The sequence below is a fragment of the Oryzias latipes genome, chromosome 14 (assembly GCF_002234675.1).
Source record: "Oryzias latipes chromosome 14, ASM223467v1".
NCBI classification, from domain to species: Eukaryota; Metazoa; Chordata; class Actinopteri; order Beloniformes; family Adrianichthyidae; genus Oryzias; species Oryzias latipes.
In genome coordinates, this window is record NC_019872.2 from 26372061 (window position 1) to 26397332 (window position 25272).

The following is a 25272-nucleotide window of genomic DNA, read 5'->3' on the forward strand; positions in this document are numbered from 1 at the left end:
ATGCATTTAAGGCCCGACTTACGCTTGTGTCTAAAGCGCACCACTGTGATTAGATAATCTCAAAGATGTAAAGCACAGGAAAGTTATTAAAAATTCGCCTTTGTATTTTGATCCAACACTAAGAAAGTCCTCGTTTGCACTGCTCTCAACACTCATCCCCGTTTTAAGATCTTCTAGATGATAAACCCCAGGCAAACTCATGCAGAGCTGATGAAGTTGCACTTCAAAAGCCAAGCTGCTTCCCCCAGGATGCTCCTGCGGTGCTGGGCCGGGGCCGGGGATCAAACTCTTCACAAAACCCTTAAGTTTTGGACGGCCTGCCTCAACCCCTGAGCTTGCAAAATGCTAATGTTGTCAGTTTGACTTGTTTGTAGTTTTTCGAGGCAAAGCAAACTGCAACTCTGACCCTGCATCCTCAGGTGGAACAGGCCTTCACTCCACGCTCAGGTTCCAATTTAATTCGAAATCTAATCTTAACCATGAATCAAAACCAATCCCAAACTGTCCGTCTCTTTTAGCATTTTTATTTTGGTCTTAAACTCTGTGTGATTTTCTGAAGGGTAGAAGTACACTTGCACACTTGATTGCCACGCCGCGTGCTTTCTGCTGGGACCCTACCACCACCATCACCACCACCTCCCCATAGTTTTCATACTTGGCATATAGACAAGCTGGCTCCCCATATTCATTTTATAAAGATGAAAACACAATCAATACAGTGAGCCGGGAATTGGAAGTCATTTTCATTAGGGCTGCTGAGAGTTGTGCAGTCATTACCAGCTGATTGCAGAAAGGGCCCAGGCTGCAGCGGCCATTTGTATTCTAGACGCCTGCCCTTCCTCTCTCCTTGCAGCCCAATCTCACCTCTTTGGTCTACCTCTGTCTATCTCCTCACTCTGGATTTATTTTTCCATTCTCACAACATCAGATCCACCTATAGAATTTATTTTTTCCACTCTTCTGGGGGTTTAGGTCCAACTCTGGCTTGGGAAACAGATTTAAATAAATACTTTTTGATTTGTTAGCTGCTGGGGAGAACTTCCTTCTCCGTCCATTAAGCCCATCTGTGGGTACTTTAATAGTTATTTTATTTTCTCAGCTTCACTTTGTTTCCTGACTTGTGTTTTCTGAAAGGAAGCAACTCAACGGAAGCTTAAACCAAATTCAGTTGATTGGTCCATCAGAGGGAAATAACAACCACTGGCAACGACCGTTTCAGATGCCGATACAAAATGACGTTTGTATTCCTTCACTGTAGCTTCTGTGACTGTGGCCACCTGGTCTGATTGTCATAGAAATGAAAACTTTTAACCTTCATGCGACTGCAGAGCTTTAGCTCCAGAGTTGACATTCTTCTGAATGCCACAACTCTTTGACTGTTGATGGGATTGACATAATTCCAACAGATTATGAAGCGGAGAGAAGCAATTTTCTGCTCTTGTGGAACACTTTACAGTGGTAAAGTTTTTACACAATTAACGGAAACCTGAGGGTTCTGGTGTGGAGACGTGTGGCTTTGTGTTGTTATGCAAACCTTTCGAAAAGGTTAAGAGACTTTAAGTGCTGCATATTGATGCAAAGATGTGTTCTACCTGTCAAAATGCGATGATTAATGCAATTATGCCTGCAAATAAAATCCACAGAATCCATTGGTTCCCATTGATTTGTTAAACCAAAGAATTCTGACGCTAAAAAATGTGGCTTTGAGCTGTCGTTCAACCCTTCACTAAAGTCCATTTTCAGAGATTTTACTAACGTAAAATTCCAGATACTTTACGAACATGAAGTGTTGCTTATTGGCACAAAGCCGCTTTCCTCCATGTCACAATCCATCGGTTTATGCAGTTAATGTGAACCAGTGGATTCTGATGCAGAGAAATGCAGGCTTGCGCTTTTCTGCATCACTTTATTAACTTAATGTTTTAAAGACTTTACTAAAGTAAAGCTTTAGAGATTTTAGTTACATAAAGCGTTGCATATCGGCGCAAACTGCTTTCCTTCACGGCAGAATCTGTTGGTTCAAGCAATTAACGTAAACCAACGGATTTTGACGCAGAGCATTCAAGCTTGCCATTTTGTGCAACGCTTTACAAAGAATAAGTTTTAAAGACTTGACTAATGTAAAGTGTTGCATATGGGCGGCCGTGGTGCAGTGCTAGGTCGGTTGACCTCTGACTGGAAGATTGCGGGTTCGATTCCCACCTTGCACGATCATGTGTCGAAGTGTTCTTGGACACTGAAGCCCACCTTAGCTCTGGTGGAAGGTCGCTGCCAGTTTTTGGCAGCGGAGCCGCCATCGAAGGGTGAATGTGGCTTTGGAACGCTTTGGGCCTTCGAGGAAGGTAGAAATAAGCTTTACAAGTCTTTACCATTGACCATATCAGTGAAAAATTGCATTTTCTTGATGGCAGAATCCATTGTTTTGCACAAATATCGTAAAACTAACAAGTTCTGACGTGAAAAAAATTAGGGTATAAGGTGTTATGCACCACTTTATGAAGGTAAAGTTTTAACGTCTTTTAAAGTGTCTCACATCGGCACAAAGCTGTTTTTCCCCATGTCCAAATCCATTGGTATTACGGTAATTGTGTAAACTGTTGAAAAGCTTTGGTAGTGTAAAGAGCTTGAATTAGGCCAGTGAAAGTCCTAGGGTTAAAAGGTCAAGTTAGAAACCGAACTTCCGATGGCCCCATTTTACAGAAAAGGACAATCTTTACTTAAGCAAATATTATTAAAGCAATAGTTTGTTTTAGTTGTATTCCTAAACTCCATATAAGACAACAAAATTATAATTAATACTTGGGCAGAGATTAAAATAAAAATGCTTTTATCATTTTTGGCAGTTTGTTTGTTTAAATAAATAAACTTTGCCAAATAATAAAAAATATCTTGAATATGTGGAGTCAGTTTCTTTAAAAAAAAAATCCCAAAAGTACCAGTGAAATAATTTCTTTTAGCCTTAAAAGAAAGGTATTTATTAAATATAATACCTACATTGACCTTTCAGAATCCTGGTGACTAACAATGAAAATCAAACCAGACCTGTTGGGGTTTGATGAAAACAGAGCTGTTACCAATGAACACTGATTAAAAGGATTTTTTAGGACTCTAAATAAATCCAAGGACTCCTTTTGTGGTCGGCACTTGGCATCATGGGAGCACAGACCCTTGGACAGAAAGAAAGCTGTGAGAGTCAGACTGAGGGGGGGGGGGGGTAAAAGTAAACCTGGAGAGACAGAAAGAAGAAACTGCGGACAGGTTGTTCAGGTCAGCAGCTAAAGATCAGAAACATGGAGCTGGAAGCGCCCCTGTGCTCACAGTCAGCCAACCAAGAAGAGCAGGAGAGAAGCTCATGAAATGCAGCAGCCACTTCAATGCAGCAAGTAAATCACAAGGGAGTGGAGGGCCTCAGCGCATCATGGCAGGATATCCATCAACCTGAGTCGCTGCTATAGTTTAAGCCACCTGAGTGAGGACAAACTACGAACTTCATCAAAAGGGAAAGTTTGAAGCCTTTTTCTTTTTTGAGGAGGAGAGTCTGCTCATCTATAAGTGGGAGCTGGTTTCACAGAATAGTTCAGATGGAGACAAAATAGCTTCTTTAAGTCTTAGTCACAACTGCCTCTAAAGGGCCTATTTGATGCCAGCAGTGATGGGACTTATGGCTCTTTTTAGGGAGCCGAATCTTTTGGATCAGTTCATTTCAAAGAGCCGTTCAAAAGAATGGCTCATTTGGCTCTATTTATATTTGTTAACTTTTAAGTAGTTTATTCATTTATTCCTGGAAATAATGATAGAGAGAATTGTTGGGCTTAGATCTGGATTAGAATAATGAAAACTCAGATTGTCTACCAATAATTCCAAATTCTCAAATTATTTTGGAAATTTCACTTATAGTTTCATTTGGACAAGATGTCAAAGTCTGAAATGGACTCATTGTAAATATTCCTCTGCCAGCACATATTGTACAGTGTGTGTAAAGAGTGTGTACGTGTACTTTGAATATGAATGCAACAGCTCAACCAGATGGTCTGCAACCTCTAAAGCAGGGGTGGGCAAACCTTTTGGTTCGTGGGCAACACAGGGTTAAAAAAACCCAACAGAAGGGCCGGACCAGGAGCAGATGTGTGGATTGTTTTGATAATCTTCCTCAAAAGAGAGAAAAAAATAACATGGATCTAAAGAAAAAACTGCTTTATTTTTAACTAAATTTTTTTTTGTTTGTTTGTTTTTTTAAACAGAACCTATTGGAGTTTTTATTCCAAAACTGGGACTACTTTTCTCATTTTGGTGCCAGTTGCACAAATGGGTCGATGTCCCTCAGATGAAAAAAAGTGTAAAGTTAGAGAAATGCTGCGTTCGTGTGGGGTCGGAATGATCCGAAAAATGACGGTCCAGCTCAGGAATCGCACACGAGCTTCAGACAACACATGAACGCAGAATAACTTTCTGAATTGAACGAAAGTCAGCAATTTTAGTGCAGCATCTACGGGGAGACAACAGCATTAGACAGAAAATAAAATATTCTTATTAAAAAGGGGCCAGATTAAAAAGTTCAACAGGTGGCTCCGCCCCTCATGAACCATTTTAAGATGCAGAAACGAGCTCAGCATTGCATATGGAAAATTCCTGTCGCCACAATAAATGCCTCTAAATAAACCGAATAAACAAATCTCGTTTTGCAACCAAAGCCAGTAAAAAACATTGAAAATAACCAGATAAATATTTTATTTATTATGATATTTATAATTTCACTCATCCAAAAAAATGGGATTATTTGAGAACAAAATCTCTCTTTCCTCAAAAACAGTTCATCACCCTGTCAGGTAGATTATCGCGCTTCAGTTCCATCCTGAAGTCCTTTTCTATTCCGTCAAGGTCAGTGCTGAGAGCCCAGTCTGTCCACTTGTGTTTCTGCGTAGGTCTGAATTTGCTTTAGAGCCGAAAATGTGCGCTTGACAGGCGCAGTGGACACAGGGACGGTCAGCGCCAAACACACAAATCTCTACGGCTCCTCACTCAGATTTTTCTGATGAAGGAAGTCAAGGAGATCAGTGGGAGATTTTCCTACTAAGTCAGTGTTTTTCAACCAGTGTGCTGCGGCACACTAGTGTGCCGTGGGAAATCGCCCTCATTCACTGATATAAAAGCATTTACCACCTCCAGGATATCAGCTCTGTGTTCATCCAAACAGGCCCTGATAAAACACTGAGTAGTTAGGAATATGAAAGATCATAAAATACTTTTTTCTTTGTGTTTATTTGATTAAATTAAAGACATTTTGTTAAGAATGACGGTACCGCAATTTAGCCGTAGCGTCAGCTGTTTTTTTGGAAAAGTCCCGTCCCTTCAACTGTCTCCACCAATCATTCTTGGAGACTCAATCACATGTCATCAGTCTGACCAATCAGAAGTGGTGAAAGTGTTCACTTCCTTGTTCCGATATAGCTCGTAAAGTTGCTCAATTTAAACAAAAATACCAACTAAAGCTCGTCTTTAGCGGTGTAGCTTTCCATAGATTCCGGTGTCAGACCGTGGAACAAGTGAACAAAACAATGAAGCTCAGAGAAACGATCTCCGGCCGTTTTTAAACTACATCTCCCATGATGCATTTGGTAAAGTGACAGCGTCTCAGCGCACAATGAGTCTTCGTGTTTAACGGCTTGAAAAAACAACAAACACACATCAAACAGTTTTTAAATCTTCTAACCTAATTTTTATTAAATCTTTTATAAAGAACAGCTGCAACGTCCTGCTTGTTCTGCCACAATTATCACAAAAATGCATGTGAGATTGCAGAGGGGCTGTACATCAACTGAGTTGATGTACTGCCCCTCTGCAGTACATCAACTGAGTTTCTTCTTTTTTTTTTTTTTTTTTTTTTTTTCCTTTTTTTGGATGCTGGTGTGCCGCATGATTTTTATCAAGGTTTAAGTGTGCCGTGGCTCAAAAAAGGTTGAAAAACACTGTAAAAAATCCTCCATGGTGTACATTACAGTCAGCTCTGTTCTTAACTGAGACGGATCAAAAAGAGCTCAGCAGCTCTGCGTCAAAATGGACAAGGCTGCATGTGTCTTCCTGAAACTTCTGTCCAATCAGAAGGTCTGAAAGCTGTGACGTTGCCTAAGCCTGCTAGAGGGCCCCGGTATCACCAACTCAGAATCTGATTGGTTGAAAGAAATGAATGACTGACATTGATTTCGCATCACAAGACCTTCAGAACGGAGAGTGAAGGCCCTGACCCGGGGCTGGCAACAAAGGACAGCTGAAATGCGATTGGTTAAATACTCCAATGTGAAAATGCGTCTGTCTGGAAGCAGCATAACCATCATAAACACAATAAAAGAGAATGGACAGACCACTTGGAGTGAGTTAATGATTGTGCATGGACAAAATATAATTAACACATGATTCAGATATTTTTTAGGCCTTCAGAGAAGGCCCTGACAGCCCACCACTGATGACCACACATATGGACAGTGATGTGTTTATTTTTGCCCTCATGTAGCCAGTTTGTAATGGGACAGGAATAAGAAGACATTTCCCTTGGTAAATATGCTAAAATCCATTGTATTTAATAAATGCGCAGATAACCAAGACTTGGAGCTTTGATCCTAAAGCAGTGAGTGCGTATGCATGGAAACTGGCCAAAATATGTTTTAATAGTTTTTTTTTATTGTGTAAAAATAAATACATAGTATACAAATATACAGTGATAATGGTTTTTATAGCATATTTTTGCGTTTCGGGTCCAAGAGTGCACTGGTCGCTCCGCCCTTTGACCCTGAAGATCCTGTCTGACACAAACCAAAATGTTTTCCTCCACATTTATTGTCATTTCAGGCCCCACCGGGTGAACTGGTTGAAGGTGGATGATGACGTACCGTCTCATGCTATCATCGCCGGGGCTGACCTTTACATCGAGAACCTCAACAAGTCCTACAACGGGACCTACCGCTGCGTGGCCTCTAATTCTTTGGGGGAGTCGTACGATGACTACATCCTATATGTCTACGGTGAGCTCACCTGAAAGCGCTCCGCTTGTCCAGCTTTACCTCCACACTAATCATTCTGTCAATCATTTCAGTTTTTGAGGCTTTTCTTTTCAACAAGCAACAGAAATTCTTTGATGGTACATGTCTTTCATAGTCCTGAACATGCTGAACTATCACTGAAAAATAAACTAAATTGATGCTAAAGTTTCAAAAAAAAGTGGGAGACAGATTTGTTTTCCTCAAGAATTTAAGGATGTATTGTCATAAATGATTCTGAAACAGCATCATTTATCTGGATTAACATTACATTTGTCTTCTCTGCTTTGTGTCTTTGCATTCTAATTGGCCTTTTTCTGATTGAAAAAGGACACCACAGTTTGCAGATACGAAATTAATTTCATTTCTAACACCTTAAAATGTTTATTTTAAATTTAAAAGGGTTGCTCCAGCAGAGAAGGCTGTGAAGCGACATTTTTACCTGACAAGTATTTCATTTTTTTACACATTAAAATGTTTTGAATAGCATAAACCCTAAGTTGTAGACATTTAAAGCCACAAGGAAACAATGGTATGTTTTTAGACGATGACCAGAGTGTTATTGTTGAACTTAACCCCAAGCCAATCACTTTCATTCTGCTCAAATGAAATGAAAATACTAATCTGGCCAACACAAAGACCTTTTTAAATAAAATTAAACGTACACACCAAACGATTATAAAAAGACTGACAAAATAAACAATGATTTGCCCTTGCATACATTTTATTATTAGCTGATGCACATTACTGCACATTACATAACAGCAGCAGCAGGTTCATCTTTTGCAGATTGCAGCAGGTGAATAATCTGCTAAGAAAAATAACGTTATCTATTAGGCTCACGCTGCACATTCATTGTTGGACCTGCAGGAGCAATAAATCGATGTTCCCAAACGTTAAAGTAGGCTTTAGTATTTGAGAATTCGCGTGGAAAGCATCAGGACCAATTCTCCTGCCATTATCTGACTGAGGGAGGATCCGAAGAAAATCCAATCAACTTTAAGGCGTGTCACACAGGCACTATGTACATTTGATGCATTTTCCAAGTAGGAAATGTCGGTCTTTCGTGATCCATGCGTGATATACGTCTTTCATAATTGTTTCTAGAGTCCATCGATGTGCGCAGATGTCCGTCGAATTATGTAGTTTATGCGTATTTACATAGTTTTTACTCATTTATTATCTAAATCATACGCAATTGTGCGCGATTTTTGCAAGATGCATAGGCAAATTTGTGGTTTTCCACAACCGTACCACGCATAGCTAACGTAATTTTCAGGAATGTACCACCGGTGTATAACTTTTATATCGAGTATACGGCACACAAATCCTGTTTAAATGACGTAATTGACACACGAATCACTAATGAATTACATTTAAACCGCGCAATAGTCACGCATGGTTCTAGGTTTGTTTACGTGTGCTTTGTGTGGTTTATTCGTACTTTTTCCGTAGTTAATTCGTTATACATCAATGAAAATTTCACGTAGAGGCCACAACTTTTGTCTCTTTGTCCACGTTTATATGTATGACCGGTTTTTGTCTGTGCAATATGCACACAGTGTCTGTAGTGGCTGTGTGACACGGCCTGTACTTCTGCACAATCAGTGCACTTTGCCCCAAAGTTTTTAATAGAAATATTTCAAGCTAATTTAGTTTCTATGTCAAACTGTTTTCATTCCAGTCTTTGCTTTGTACATTTAACCGACAAATACAATGCAATATAACTATTATTACTCATAAAATCTGTTTTTTTCTAAGATAAACTAATTTATCGGTGCATTTCTCTTGATATTCAACTCAAACTCACACTAAATATATACACTAAATATATACTAAAGATTGTAAAAGGGGCAGAAAAACAAGTTTCCTTCTTTCTTCTGTTTCTCTTGTATAAGGACTTGAAGATAATCTTTCTTTTTTGTTGTTTAATGGAAATGAAGAGAATTTAAAAAATGATGATAAAATAATAAAAATATAAATACATGATCAATTTAACTCTAAAAACTCTCATTCAAAACCTAATCGGGACTTTTTTTTCTGAAGTTAAAATATGGCCACAGAATTTCCAGTTCATTTGGTCTAATTGCATTAGCTTTTCTCCAAGGCTTGTGTCCCTGTCTGATCATGTTTAAGGGCCAATTAATGCAGAAATGTGGGGAAAAAAACCTAAAGGCTGAAAACTTTCCTTTTTTTCTGTTGCTTTACCTTTCTGATAACTAATCCCCCAAATGGCGGTGAGCGTAATATTCTAAGAGTTGTGTCAGCGGCTCCTGGAGGCCGGCCAGGTCACGATGGAGATATTTTGGTGGGTGAAGGTAGCTGTCAAGGACTGCCAGCAAAAAGAAGCAGCTCACTGTGTTTTTCGCAGTTAAAGGCGAGCCTGAATCTGCCCCACTGAGTTATTGCATTTCATTTTTAATATATGAGTCCAGAGGACATGTAGTACTTTTCATTTTTTCCTAATGTAAGTCAAGTCTCTTTTATTTATTAACCTCCAAATTCTACATTTGCATAATGTTTTCATAATGTGTGCAGGGTGACACGTTCAGGTAAGGAGACACGACTGGGATGTAATGTGAAAAGAGAGTGCAGCAATCGCTTCTTCCTTTTTTTTTTGCCGGTGTTTGCGAGTGCGTAGTGTAATCTTTAACCTGCTTCCACCTTCTTCTGCCACATTTCCTCATTTCTGTGCCGTCCATGTTGATTTATCCCCTTCCTCTCGTTCTGTTTTCATCACATTATCTCAACATGCTTTGATAGCAAACGCTCTCCCCCTGAGCAGGGCATTACGCTCTAATGTGCTCATTTTCCCTGACCAAAATGACTCCCATCTCACTTGTGTGGACCCCCAGAGTATTTATTTGGGCGCTTTTGTCACGAGTGAAAAGGTTTCTTTGTTCCGCGTGAGGTGGAAGGTAGGAAAGTTCATTGGCTGATGGACGTTATTTGTGATCCACGGATCAGGAAAAAGGTCTCTGTCACCAGGTGGATGACGCTCTTTGGGATGAAAAACCTTCGTTTCGTATTGATTTTATCTGATTCAGAAAAAGGAAAATCTTATTTATGTTTAGAAATGTTAGATTTAGTCTCCTTTGACGCCTAAACTGATCCTGCCACTGGAAGATCGACTAAACTCCCAACATCTCTCTGGGATAAAAACTACATTTCTGACATCTTAATCCTCATCTTTTCAAAAGCTTTTAAAGATGTCTAAACTAAAAAAAAAAAAACAATTTGAAAATGAAGAGACTCAATGCTTATATATTCTAGACTGTATATACTCTGGACTACATGGCGCACCCGAATTTAAGAAACACCGATTACGGTAAATTTAAAAAGAAAAAGATTATTGTACATATACTGTATCGGTTGCACTTCTCTATATACTATAAATGTCTATATTGTAACACGGAATCGGCTTCCTCGTTATTGTAAAACTGAGAAACTACAAATAATTTTCTTATTCTCTCTTTCATTCTCTAAAATCTTAATTTTAGACATAGTTTTATCAAGCTCATGTCACAACTGCTTGGCCGGTTCCATGAGGGTAACCTGTAAAGGATAACCTGTTTGTTACGTGCGCACCACGTAACAAATAGTCTGCTTTTTGTGACAAAAGCGATCTAAATGGGGAAAAAAACAAGAATTAAGGACTAAAAACTGGTTAATATTTATTTCTAAGTGACCATGGTATAAGCGGGTTAATGGTATGCTTTATCACGAAAAGAAAATTATTTTTTAACATGTTTGTGTTTTAAAGTGGATGTATGATTTAGTTTAAAACGTTAGTTGGGGTGCGTTCTATTACAGTTTTATTTCAATCAAGTCTATATTGGAAGCCACAAGTTACAGTCAATTTTTTTATAAAAAATAAAGAAATAAAGCCAAAAGAAACATGAATTGTTTGGATAAAATCTTTTTTAATAATACTGTACTTTAACAAAAGCCTTTCTAAATGACCAACCATCAGTCCAATCCTTCATACTGAGCTGATGTTTGTTTTACTTCAACCAAATGTATAAATTCTTCTTTAAAATTTTTTATTTTTTATTTTATGAAGTCTCTTTAACTTCGTCTATCTTTTTCCAACATCGTTTCTATTCCAAAATTCAGAAAAGCTTTTCCCATTTCTTCAGGTGTAAAAGTAGTTTTACTTACAAATCTTTATTATTCAGGAGTAGATGTACGAGTTGACTTTCAGTGATGCACATGGTTATAAATGCGGCATGAGCCCTTTTCACACAATCAGCTTTGAGCTCAGAGCAGTCGGGTCCTTTATTTTTAAATTTCCAGTGGAACAGTGGATCTTCAAAGTCATCCATTAGTTTGGCTGAACTGTAGCAACAGACTGTGAAGCTCGATGCCAAAAAAGCTCCCATTAATTCCATTAAAAGTTGTTCCGAGAGCAAACGAGCCAAAAAGGCATCTATTGTTCTGATCTCCATTATTCTGTTACTGTGGAATGATGGAGACAGGAAACAAGCCTCTCTTCTTTTTTTTTTTACAGAAAATGATGAAACAAAAAATGACTTTTCCATCTTCTGAGCATCATACAACAGAAAAAAAACAGGAATGTGGTTCACATGGTTTTGGCTTTGCACTGCAAAAACAGACCCTCTATAGAAATAATTTAAAAATTCTTAAATTAAGACAGATTTTTTTAAATAATCCAATCAAATCGGCCAATAGTTCTAGTCAGTGATATATGTTTTCTCAAACAAAGATTATTTTTTGTTTGAAAAAGTTTTTAGGTAAAATTATTTTTCTTGCAGGGATAAGTAAGTTTTTTTTTGTAAACACTTGAGATTCTGTTTTTCTGGTGTTGTGACTTTTTCTGATGAGTAAATTCCCATCAGAAACTTCAAGCTTCACTTACGTGTGAATAACAACGAGAACCGTTGATGGAGCGAACGAGTTCTTATATCTGTTGGTTTTTTACCATCGCCCGTATGGTAATAGTTCAACGTCAGAAATAAAAGAATACGAGTTGGACAAACTGCCAAAACAGACACACAAATTTTAACCCTCCTGTTATGTTCATTTGTGAGGAATAGAAATGGTGTGCTTGGGTCAATTTGACCCAGTGCGTGTTTAGTTATCCAATAGCTGTCTGAAACCAAAAAAAAATCCTAACAAGGAGTGTGAATATTTTATTAGTAACTCCATTACTAATTATTTTATCAATATGTAGTGCAATGGTTCAATTATTAGATAATTCACTCGTTTTTCATAAACGTTTTTTTAATGTTTCATAGAAATATCAAATTGAAATTTTGTTTTACAGACATGCACTGTGAGCCAGAAATGGGTGTGTGTATGTGTGTGTGTGATTGGGGTGAAATATGTCTCAAAGAAAGAAATACTCTGACATTTCTGACATCCTTTTACCTCCAGTTTGACCGCTGGGTCAAATTGACCCGAACAGTATTTATGTGATATAAATATGCAGAGGGTGGTTTTGAAAATGTGAGATGAACCATTTTCATGCTATACATTAATTACACTAACTAAGGCAAGCAGAAGTTTCAAATACTCAAAATACTTTAAACTATTTTTCCTAAATGTTCAAATTTTAAAACGGGTCAATTTGACACATAACATAACAGGAGGGTTAAAGGAGGAGATTTTCTCCATGTGGAGAGAAGCAGGGTCGTCTCTGAGCGATACACTTAGAATCACAGTATCATCAGAGTACTTTATTATGTAGTTATTGTCGTTATTAGGTGCTAGACACACCTGTACCTCCTTTACACTATAGGGCATTAAATAACTTCCATAGACTGTATGTGACAGTCCATTTAAAGCAGGGGTCGGGAACCTTTTTTGCCGAGAGAGCCATAAACGCCACATATTTTTAAATTTAATTTTGAAAGAGCCATACATTAATGTAGTGTCCCTTTACCACACTGAGGCACGTAGACTTAACCTCTTTTAAGGTTCTTTATTATGGTTACTGCAGACCGCAACAAACGTCGTACAATTAATTCATCAACTCCTGAATCTCTCCCGCCGACACGAGAGCGCGTCTCCCAAATTTATATTCACCTGCTCCCGCTCCAGCCCTCCCATTTCCCTTATTCGGCCCATAGCTGAACCCCATTGGTCCAAATTACCTAACAACAGGCTGAGCGACAGAACTGAGAGCCAATCAGATCTCTGCTTGATGCGTTCAGCGAACTCCAGAACTTGTAACGCGGCCCAACAGCCAAGTTAAACTCAGTTCGCGACAATATGTTTAAAACTAAAAATACAAGTGAATGAGTGCATTTGATGTAATTTCAACATTTTTAAAGTACAATAAGTCTGTGGATTCTTTTTAATAACATTGTTATTCTGTTGCTAATAAATGATGAGTATTTCTCGTGGTAGTTTTGCTGATTGTCTAGTCTGGTTGATACGTGGTGAGTTTCTGCTTCATGCAGGCGTTGAGACGTTAAACGTGATCGTAGGTCTGACTGTTCTTTAGATGTGACAAAGACTGCTCACATGCAGACGGGGAGCCAAACACACACTCACACACTGCAGTGAGTGACAGGCAGCGGGTTTAACGTTTTTACAATCCCTGCGCGATTCACTTGCTGCCCGTCCCCACAACCCCCCCACCCCCTGCTTTCTTCCTCACACATCCCGTCCCCGCAACTGCGCGCTCTTTCTCAGAGACGGGAGCGCGCAGTTTTAGGCACCTCAATTCACAGGTTTCCGGGTGGTACAAACTCTGTGAAATAATAGATAATAGTAAAATGGCAGTGCTGGTGCAGATTTCTCTCTCTAAGCACCGCTCTAATGAAAAAAAAGTATAATTAAAGATTTGTCTGCGAGCCACATGTGACCATCAAAAGAGCCATATATGGCTCGCGAGCCATAGGTTCCCGACCCCTGATTTAAAGAGTGTTTAGCGTCATTCTTGGAGTGCACATGCTTTCCATGCATCTGCATTTGCAGCTCACGCAGAAACAGCAGTCCTCAAATGTCGTCTTGTTGCTCTGCTTGCATCAGGTTTAAATTTTGTAAAAAAAAAACAAAAACAAAAAAAACTTGGAGGCATTTTGCTTGACTTTTTTTTTATTCCAAACAACACAACCCCAATGGTGAGGGCAGCGAGTTCCCCCTCTCTCTCATCCACCCACTCCCACCCCCCGGTAAGAGAAAAACACAACGATATACACAGAATGCAACATGTGGGCAAATAAAAGCCTCGCGCAAAAGAATAAAAAGAAAAAGAAACAGTCACCACCAAACCGCAGGCCTTCATCCCTCCAGAGCTTCTCTTTTGATGACTTTGATGTGTCTGCAGACTCCACAACACTAATGTCTGCTGTAATTCTGCAGCAAATTGGGCTGAACATTTGCCTCGCTAATAGGAAGAAAGATGTTGTGGCGGAGCTGTGGGAATCTGATTTTCCAACGGCGCACACAGACAGGAACGCACCACCTGCTGCTCCGACACCCTCACCACCATGGAACAACCCCTGCAGTCAACAATTTACATCCACAATCTGTAAGGACGGTGTGTATATGTGCACACAGACCGTCAACTTTGAGCCTTCAAACTGTGACCAAGCGCAGCTTCAATCAACTTCTTAAAACATTTTGCAAGTTTTGGTTGATAAAAAAAAAGGGTCTCAAAGTTTTCCAGCTTCAAGTTTTTTCGCCTTCATTGTACAAACGAGGCCTTCACAGAAAAAAAAACAAATCAATCACAGAAAAAGTCAAATTCTCAGAAAGGGAAACGGATGAATCCATACGTGAAGTTAGGAAGGCAAAATAAAAAAAGGTTCTCCCCAAAACATTAACAGAATGACCCCTGATGGGAAATGATCTTTTCCCTTTTACATGATGTGATGCACATCTCTCTACATGCTCCATGAATCCAGACATAAAAGATTCAACTCCAATTCTTTTACCTGATTGGATACCATCCAGATATTTTTCTTTATTCATTTGATGTTTAAAACGCCAAACGATCAAATGAAAATGCTTTTTAATAGAGAATTATTTTTTGTACTTAAAACTTTTCACTTTAAGCAAACATCACAAAATGTCTTTGACATAACAGCTTCAAACCTTCAAATCTGGCATTTTACAAGTTTTCAGTAGAAATTGCAAACAGGATTGTGTTAAATTATAATCCTGGTTACAAACTTTTGTGAAGAAACTTGTTTATTGGCAAATTTGAGATAAAGTACACATCATAAGTAAATATATGTCAACTTTTTTCTACCATTTTTACTTTTTTTCCCCCCAGAACACGGGTCTAGGTTTTTGGATTTAGCCTGAAAAGATAAAAACGCAAAATGAACGTAAAATATGGATTCATCTTAAAACAATCCCTCTTATTTATAACATGAGTATGAAATGAAAACAGAACGATTACACATTAAAACATCCAGTTTTATAAGTAACCCCCCTCCCCCCTGCATTATTTGGCCATTTCCTTAAAATAGAACATTGAAAATTAAACAAATGCTTTGATTTCTTATATACTTTTACTGCAGGGGTGTCCAACTCAATTGGTTAAAAACAATGCACTGCACAAAGCTTTGAACCGAGCTTCAGACATCCGTCTTTATTGGACCTCCAGAACCGATCGCCTTCCAGCCTGACAGCCAGAACAAATGCCCCCCCCCGAGCCCTCATATTTTCAGCCGTGTTTGATTCCAGACGATTGTGACCCTAAGTGATGGAGAGCAGCCGGTGTCTGGCTGACACTAACCGGGTTAACGGTGAGAGCAGTTCGGTTTGTTCCGCTCCGAACGCTCAGCACCTCCTTTTTTCCTCACACAGTCGCAGCGTTCTGCATTTCACACACCACCGAAACCCATCCAGAAGGCTTAAGTCGTTTACAGTAACCGAGTTTTCTTCTTCTCCACCTCCGGATTTTATTGCACAACAGCTGATGTTTGGTGTCCCTTTTGCTCAGTCCTCCTCGCTCCAACAAAAACACTTCCTCTCCATTAAAGCCCACTGCAGCTTCTCCCTCTCATCTCCTCATGAAGGATCCAGTGTGACTTTTGCAGCCTGGCTGACCTGCCTTTGTGGAAAGAGTTCTGGCAGACAGCCGATCTATTCATCTACATTATTACTTATTCAAAGGAAAGAGGGAATTTAGAGGATAAAAAACCTAAATAATATCAATAATAGTTCCAATTAGTTTCGGAGCTACAGTCAAAACCAAAATTGACATATCTCACCCCCAAAAATGGTTTATTCTGCCCTCTGATCCCACAGCAGAGTGCACTCATTCTGAATGTTTAAATCGTCTGTCTTAAACGGAGTAAAACGAACAGCGCATCTGGGAAAATTCCACGCACAGACCACAACTTTTCTCACTTTTTCTATGTATGTTCACGAATGACCAATTCTCATCCGTGCAAGTGGCTGTGTGGCACGGCCTTTAAGGACTTCAAATTAAACGGTTCATAGCCCAATAATAAACCTAGTTTCTAGTTCTAAGAAAAGGGTTGACTCAAAATAGAAATCATACAATAGGATCTTTTGTAATGGCATTGTTTTCGTCTGCTCCGGATTCACAACGATTAAAAAAAAAGTACCGTAAATTCCGGACTACAAAGCGCACCCAATTACAAGCCGCACCCACCCATTTTCACGTGTTTAATTAGTTTTATACATACACAAACCGCGTCAGAGTACAAGCCGCGCATATGTTAGGCGATATTGTCATCCTGACAGATCACGGCCAGCATCCCAGAGTGAGTGCAATTCATTAGCACATTGTGGGTGGTGCCAGCTTTGCCTCTGGCTCATGTATTTGAGTGTATCGACATCTGTCAAACAGCATGGACCTCTATTCTGTTCACAAGTTCCTCAGTTATGGTGTTTTTATTTCATTTTTTTTTTACTTATTGACAATCTAGGTATCATACATAAAATTACAAACAGTAACCATATAATCAACATTACATCCCTCAGTTATGATGAGGAAATTTACATCCGCGATTCCACATTTCCAATGAGTCTTAGGGGCTAAAGGCGGGGCCAATGCCCGGCTCGCCATTCTGTTGTACGTGTTTAAGAATGAGCAAGTATCAGCAGTGCATGGAGGGGTGAACGGGTACAGTTCTCCTTCCGCTTGTGTCGCGGCAGCGTTATGGGAGTAACAGGACTGGTTAGAAAACACAACGGTAAAATAAAGCAGCGGCGACTGAAAAGCCCGCGCCTCAGCGTGATACGCGCGCCTCAGTGCGGCGCGTGCGTCAGAATTCAGAAGCCTCTGCGCTCCGCTCCCGCCCCGCGCGCTCCTTGTCTCCCCTTCCTATCTACTCCGACACCTCTGGCCAGGGCAGCTTCAGGGAGGAGCACTTCGTCCCCGTTGCGCCGGTGGACGGAGCAAATCGTTTCTGTGCAAAGCAATCGGACTTAATACTGTACGTTTTGTGTATGACGGGCGGGTGCGTTGTTACGTGTGGGAGCCTTCAGACTGCCATCGGCCCCGCAGCTCAATCAGCAGGAGAAGATGTCTCCAGCTCACACGGAGGCTGTGAGTTTTTCAAAGCAAAATTCCGCTTTTACGGTTTCCTTAGAAACCGTAAATGGAGTGTAAATTCACTCTATGCGCTGTTCTCTCCGTCACGCAGCAAACCGGCTTTTCCAAACCCGTTGGTGACGGTGGACTTTTTTACGCTGCTTTTAACGATTGCTTTTAACTTGAAAGCTTCATCATAATGTAGCGGCGATCACGTGCACGTTGGGTCTAATGGCCCCAAAGGATTCTGGGATGCGGCCGGGCATGCGTGTTTCATTTTGTTGAACCATGACTGAAGTGTCTAAGACCTGAACTCAACTCCATGCTGTTTGGCTGCTTAGAGGTGTGTTGAATATAAATGCCTTGTGCTTGGTGTTAGATAAAGATTACAAGCTATTCACTGAGTTCGATAGTACGTACATGGCTGCCGCTAATTAAATCCATAAATTAGCCGCGTCACTGAATAAGCCGCAGAGCTGTAAGCGCAGGAAAAAAGTAGCGGCTTGTAGTCCGGAAATTACGGTACTCAGAAAAGCTTAATTTTCTTTTTTTTATCTCCTCCGTTATCAGATGAATGCTACAAAAACACCAACTTTACTAGAGCGGGTCTTTAGGTTCTGTTTTAACTTATAAGAAAAAACAACTTAGTTTTAGTTCATCATCTTTTCTCGGCTTTATCTTGTTAGGCGTAATCAGAAACGCTCTGCATTTACGCGGTGACGCTTTCATGTGGCGCTCCCTTGGAGTTGTTCTCCAGATGAAAAGCTTCCTGTCAGTTTGTGTCTGGGAGCTTCCTGCCGTCCTGCTCCGCCTGTTCGGGGCAGAAACCCTGATTCATAAGCCTCATCAGTAAACAAGGCCCGATGACTCAGCGGGCGGGAAAGCACATTCTGCCTGTCACATTTGAAAGTCAATGAGCCTCCGCGCTCTTTGATATACTGCATCAGCAAGCCACCATAAAGAAAAAAAAAACGTGCATTACGGAAAAGTTCACTTTGAGTTTTCATGTTTTCACGGTGTCTGCTTCATGGAAACCGTCCCGTCACCCAAGCACAACCTACAGGTTTAAAAAGCTTCTGCCGGCGGACCGCCCAACTTTTGCCCCACTTTGCCTCTTGAACTGTGGAAGTTGTCTTTGAATTCTGACGTTGTTGATGGATTAAAAACATGCCCCGCTTCAGCACACCTTGAATGCTGATTCAGATTACCTTCAGGCACTTTTGCAATTTCAAATTTGCTTCAGGCAAAGATGTGTGCAGCTGCACGGTCAACCCTTCATGCTCTTCGCCAAAAGTAAAAAGGAAAAATGTTTTTTTTTCTATATAGATATGAATTTGGCAGCAATTTATAGCCTTTTCTGCCCCCCCTGCTTTCGGATCAGAAACACACCTCTGTGCCCCCAGGAAAGACTTCAAAAACAACCAGGTACCATTTATAATCCTCTCAACAGAACTTCAGAATACATTTCTTCTTTTAGTGCATTTTGGTGCGACAGAAGCAGACATTTCTCTAAAGTTAACACCTGAAACAAAGCTCCAGAGTTGGTTTAGATATTTCTAAAAAGGCCAGATCATCTTAACCTATAATGTATTAATCTGTCGCACAATCGACCAAAATACTTCACCCAGGAGTTTTAGGAATAACAATCCAGACTGAGCAAAGAAAGGGAGACTGTGGAGAGGAAAACAGGACTAAAGGAAGAATACACAAAACCTGCAGCAAAACCAAACACCAGGATGTCTGTTCATAAAAAAATGATGTTAGTGACTGTAGAAATGAGAAAACAGGAAGCAGACCAACACAAACTAACTGGAACTTTAGTTAAAAGGCAATGAGAGAATATGTGTAACTATATTCAATTTAAATTAAATATGTGTGTGCTTTTCTATGTTTTTTTAAAATACATTTAATTTTTTTATTTTTTTTCCAAGCAATTTATAAACATACTAAGTCTGGAATATCTATGTATGTATATATATCTATCTATCGATCGATCGATCGATAGATAGATCTATATTTATAAGTAGATATATATATTTAGATTTGTTTTTTTGTTTGTTTATCTTTCTATGTTTGTTTTGTTTATTTTGATTGCTTGAAATAAACTAATTCCAAAGCCAACAAACAAACAGAATCTCTGGAAATGGAAGGACAAAGGTGAAGGAATTGTAGCTTAAGCTAGTTTTTAAACTTTTAGCAACATCCAGAAATCCTGCAGACGGAAGTTCACATAATTCCCTCTAATGTAGTTATAAGACATTAACAAGCATTAGTAATGTGTTTATAGGCTTTTAAATGACATTTATAAGACATGAATTGGCATGAAGTCCTATAAACAAATTACTAATGCTTGTTAATGTCTTGTAACTAGATTCTTAGGAAATCTTATTATAAAGCTTCACCTTAATAATTGTTTCTTTTGTTTCACTTCAAGTGTTGCTGTTCAAGTAAATTTGGATCCTAATAACAGGAACTTCAAGTATATCTCCAGTTTTTCTTCATATTTTCTCAGTTAGTCAGTGATCAAGGCTGGTCTGCAAGTTGTGTTTACCTTCTATATTATACAAAGAAGGAAATAACATTTTCATCTTTTTTTAAAGTTTGTAATAATTTAGGAATTGTTCTATCTATTCCACTGAAATCGTTAACATTTTCTCCAAATTTTGTATTTCTTTCAACCACCGAAGTCTGATTGAGTCGATCAATTTTATTAACATCATTTAATTACATTTACTATATCAGTTTTTTGTTGTTGTTGATTTTTTTTATCATCGCACAAATTATAGTAAAATGTGTTTTTTCTCTATGTGTTTATTTAGTCTGAACTAATAAAATTAAAATGATCTAAAACTTCATAATTAAAACAATAAATGACAATCTTCAAAGTTCAAAAGGGGTATTTGGGGGGAAAAACTCCTTTCTATTCAATCCCAACTGAAATTTCTACAAATGCTTTTACAGATAAATTAACTATAAATTAACTCTCAAAACTATCAATTAGGATCAAGAGTTGTTAGAAATCATTGACTCACCTTTATATTTATTAATTATATCACCCTTTGAAATTGCTTAGAATTTTTTTATGGATATACAATTTGAAATCTTTGCTCCAGTTATTTTATATCTGTAGTGAAGATATAGTGAAGTTTTAGCATTTGTTCTAATTTGATCATTTTACACTACATTTATTATATCTCTTAACATTATTCATCACAGTTTTTTTTCAGATTCTTTTGTTTCTTTTTTACTTAACTACCATTATAATTCAAAAAAAATTATTTGTTGTTCATTTATTCCTAATAGTTATTCATATTTATTTCTATCTGAATTACCTCCTGGTGTTTGTTTTTGTACCCCAGGGTATAGTTAACTAAGTGAGTACTAATTTTAATCAAATGCATAGATTTTGAAATATTTATTTATTTTTAGAGAACTATTTATTGTTGACTCGAAAAACTAAAGACACTGCACACCCACACCACCCTACACAGGTGGGATCGGGGAGAGGCGGCCGGTCTGCACTCGCCTGGGCCCTCTCTGGGCGGCCAGGCTTGTGGGGATCCTAGCGGCCGGGGGATCGGTCGACCGGCAGGGGTCGTTGTGTGGTGACTGGGGGGCCAACCAGAAGAACGTGTGTGAATGTGAGAGTGCATGGGTGGGGGACTACCTCGCCGGTGCTTGCTAGGGGTCACCTTTCCGCTCTGCAGGGTGGGGAGGGCACCGGGGGAGGATGCGGGAGGAGGGGTTAAGGGGGGTGTAGGGTGAGGGGGGTTGGGGGGAGGGGGGGGGGGGCTGTGGTTGCGTCATGCTCTATGGGCCATCCACACAGGCTGCTCCGAACTGTGATGACAAGATTCTGGCTGGGTGGCGGGCGGGGGGCTGGCTCCCCCTTTGGCCCGCTTCTCTGCGTCCAGCACCCGGTTGCCCCGATGGCTCCCGTCTGGTACGGCTGAGCGCGCCTTCCCCTTGGCCTGGGGACCCCGATGCCGGGGATACCCGTTCTCCACTCTTTTTCCTCTGTAAACTAGAAAATACATATGGCCGTGGTGCAGTGGTAGGGCGGTTGACCTCCAGTCGTAACATTGCGGGTTTGATCCCCGCCATGCCCATCCATGTGTCGAATTGTCCTTGGACAAGACACTAAACACCTGGAAGGTCGGCGCCAGTGTTCGGCAGCGGAGCCCAGTGTGTGAATGTGTGTGTGACTGTAAAGCGCTTTTGGCCTTCGAGGAAGGTAGAAAAGCACTATATAAGGTTTTACTATTTACCATAAAACGAAACAAAAATTAAGTAATACATAAAAAAGTTTTTTTCTTTAAACAAAAGGGATTCAAACAAACATACACCTTGGCTATGGACGATGCATAACCCCCTATTGTAAAAGTAAAATCTGTCCAACACAAAAGCTCTCATCTGTATGTTGTTGGACAGGACAAGTTGAGAAGGAAAAACAGATGTATTGCCATTCATTTTGTAGGTGCAACAGTGTGTGATCAAGAAACCAAAGCATGTGTTCCTGGTAAACCCAGTCCTACACAATCCAGGGTAGCAGAGATTAAAATAAATCCTCTAAAATGACTTCATTCGTGTACGATTGAAGTATATATGACATAAACCAGGAATTCAAACGTGCATATTTGTGCCACCTGCAGGTAAAAGAAGTTCATACACACCTATTTTATCCCGATCATCTTCAGTAATAGAGCTTTTTTCCTGGCGACAGTAACCACCCCTCCCTCAGTGTGTTCCACAGCTCTAAGTGCTGCTGACCTCTCCACTCGTTGACTTTTCCTGCATAGGCCTCATTTTTCCTCCAACCGCTACATCTAACAGTCTTCCTCCTGCAGCTGCCTCCTCCTGTTTCCGTGCCCCAGAGTCTTCCTCAAGCCCGATTTCATTAAGGTGTGGACAATCCGTCCTCCTCGCCACCCAGCACAAATGAGTTTAATTTTTTTTTTTTCCCCGGCACCTCTTAACAAACCCAACAGGTTTTTCCAATCCATTCGCAGGCAATCAGAGCAACGCGGGAGGCCTGTGACCACGCTGAGGCACCGCCGCCGCCGGCTTTATATCAAAGCAGCCGGGCCATTTCGACAGGGAAAATGTCACTTTGATACCTCCCACTGGTCACTGTCAGAGTGGGGAGACTAACCCGACTAATGAAGTAAACAAAAAAAAAAAGGAAAAAGCTGGGAGGGAAATTGTCTCTGGTCAGAACCAGCAGCCCTCCTTAATGCTCGTCATTTGTTTTGTTTGGAATCATTAATATCCCACCTTTTCTTTTTTTTTAGTGAGTCTTTATATCATTTTTTCTGACCGTGTCTTTATTGTTCCCATGTGTTTGTGGGAACAGCGGTAGTCATGACACCACAGAAACACATAAAACGGCTCGGTTCGCATCCGCCAAAGTGAGTTTTTGGCAGCAGCGCGTCGTCACTCGGCTTCTGTGGCTTTTATTGTTCATTTGTCCCCTCCCCCTTTTGTTTGACATGTTTGTCCTCTCATCCAGATGCTCCCACCACCACTCCTTCCCCCACCACAGCCATCATCACCACCTCCTCCATCACCTCCACCTCAAGTCCCAGAGCCAATCAAGGTACAGTATCACCCCCGACACAGCCTATTTATGTGTGTGCACCCAAGCCTTCCTTCCATATGTTTTCATCTCCACTGCACAGTGTCAGGTGGGCTCACCTGCACTTATTTTTACCCGCGGGTAAAAGGTCGTCTGTTTGTAGGCATCTGCCAAATTTTAACAAGCTTCAACAATTCTTCCACAATTTTAAAGAAATGAGTGGATGCGGTGTGGCTGAACTCCAGGTCAAGGACCACTTCTCAGACGGTTGTTTGTTTTTTTTATTTTTATTTTATTTTCATGTTTAAATAAGAAAATGGAAACTTAAAAAGGATGCATTTTGCCTTTAGTCGAGGTGACACCAGAGGCTGCATCTGCTGTTTGTGGACAGTTCAGACTCAGGAAGCAGAAGGTTTTTTTGCTTTTGTTTTAATATTATATAGAAATTCTTTCACAGCCGTCTGTGGGAGCTAAAAGCATAACTGTCACTCTCTCCGTGTGCAGGTGTGTGGCAGTTTTCAATTGATACATCATGCTGGTATATTTAGAAAAATCCATCCAAATTCTTAGAAACAAAATATCAACAATCCTGATATTAATGAGAAATCCTGAACAGCTTCAGAAAATAACCATAACCAGATTCAAATAATAAACTGAAAAATACTTTTTTATGAATCTATTTTTAAACTAGTTTACCTTTAATTAAAATGGTACAAAACACTGTTTTTTATATAAAATTTAAATAAACTTTCATTGTGTTTTTTTTTTTAGAAAAAGTAGATCTTTTTTATTCCATAACAAATTATTACACACATGAAATAGGGCACTTACAGTTTAGTAACATTAGGTATATGTATAGAAACAGCTCATTTAATTATTTTACTGATTGTAAACATCAGTGCGGATCATCAGTGTGGATAGATCACAAGTTATATATATATATATATATATATATATATATATATATATATATATATATATATATATATTTAAAAAGAAAAAAAGCTAGTCGGCCAATTATCATCCTCACCAATTTAACAAGTTAATCTTATTTAAACTTTTTTATTATTGTACTTATTTATTTCAGTTCAAAATATGTGTCTGATTCCCTTAAATTCAGCTTTTCATAATTAGTCTGTACCCTGAAGTACATGAACATTTCAATATATGATTGGATGATATATAATTTTAATATACAGTGTACACATAGAGGTAAATCTTTCAGAGCTGGTCATTTCAAAAGAAGCTTGCATACGGAAAAAGTGTGATTTTTTTTCTTATAGCCAAAAAAAGTCTCACTTTTCAGTGATACCTAAAGAAACAAACAACATTAGTTATTATGATCAGGGTTGAACACACAAACAATTTCACTCCTTATAATTTCACACTTAGAAACATTCATCTGTTGTCTGGTTTGTCTACGTCTGCACACATTTATCTGCTAATATAGCTGAAATTCAAATAGTTTCTTTGCTTATATTCTTTTATTTGACATTAAACTCTATAAATCTGACAAAAGTTGCTGTAAATCTGTCCTCTGCATCCGTTTAACAACATCCTCCCCACTTTTAAGTTTAAAAAAAATGAAACTTTTGTAATCATTGACACATGCAGATACCCCAACAAAAAAAAAAATAAAGTTTCTAGTGACAACAGTTATTTCATCGCTTTACATTGCATTGGAATTTGGATGTTCAGCTCGCAAACACATGTTGTCTCATAGCTGCTGGTATCTTATTCGTCTCTGCTTCATACGGATGTTTAGAAACTTTTTACTTGCCAGAAATATTTGATCTCGCCAGTTTTTTTATTTTTATTTTTGTTTTGGCATTCAAAAAAGGAGCGCTTTCTGTTCTGTTTTGTTTTTGTTGTATAAAAAAGACATGAAAAGCCTTTTCATTTTACTGTGTGTGCAGATTTAGCTTGTAGAGATAAAAGCATAAACTAGAGTAGTGCTTCAAGCCTTGTTTCCACATGGTACAGTCCGGTCTGGTCCGAAACAGTTCGGCAGTCCGGTACTGTCCGGTGTAGAAAGGTCCAGTCAACTCAGGTGAGTGTTTCGACTCAAAATTGGACCGTCACAGCGCATGTGGGGTGCAGCTTCCAACAGCAATGGAAGTCAGCCAGCAGCTCTTTTTTTCCCACTTGCCTTTGTATCTTCATCGCATTTGATGTTTGAG

At 39.4% G+C, this 25272-nt stretch overlaps 1 protein-coding gene across 5 annotated transcripts in view; it reads left to right on the forward strand.

Annotated features, from left to right (window-relative positions):
• LOC101165248 (cell adhesion molecule 1) overlaps positions 1–25272 on the forward strand; it is a 501577-nt gene that overhangs the window by 415572 nt on the left and 60733 nt on the right. For 3 of the 5 annotated variants that reach the window (XM_023962565.1, XM_023962567.1, XM_023962566.1), the window contains 2 exons: positions 6844–7016; positions 23027–23113. In XM_023962565.1, the coding sequence (XP_023818333.1) occupies positions 6844–7016; positions 23027–23113 (260 nt within the window). The remainder of the gene's footprint in view (positions 1–6843; positions 7017–23026; positions 23114–25272) is intronic. The other 2 variants (XM_023962568.1, XM_023962569.1) reach the window with 1 other exon arrangement.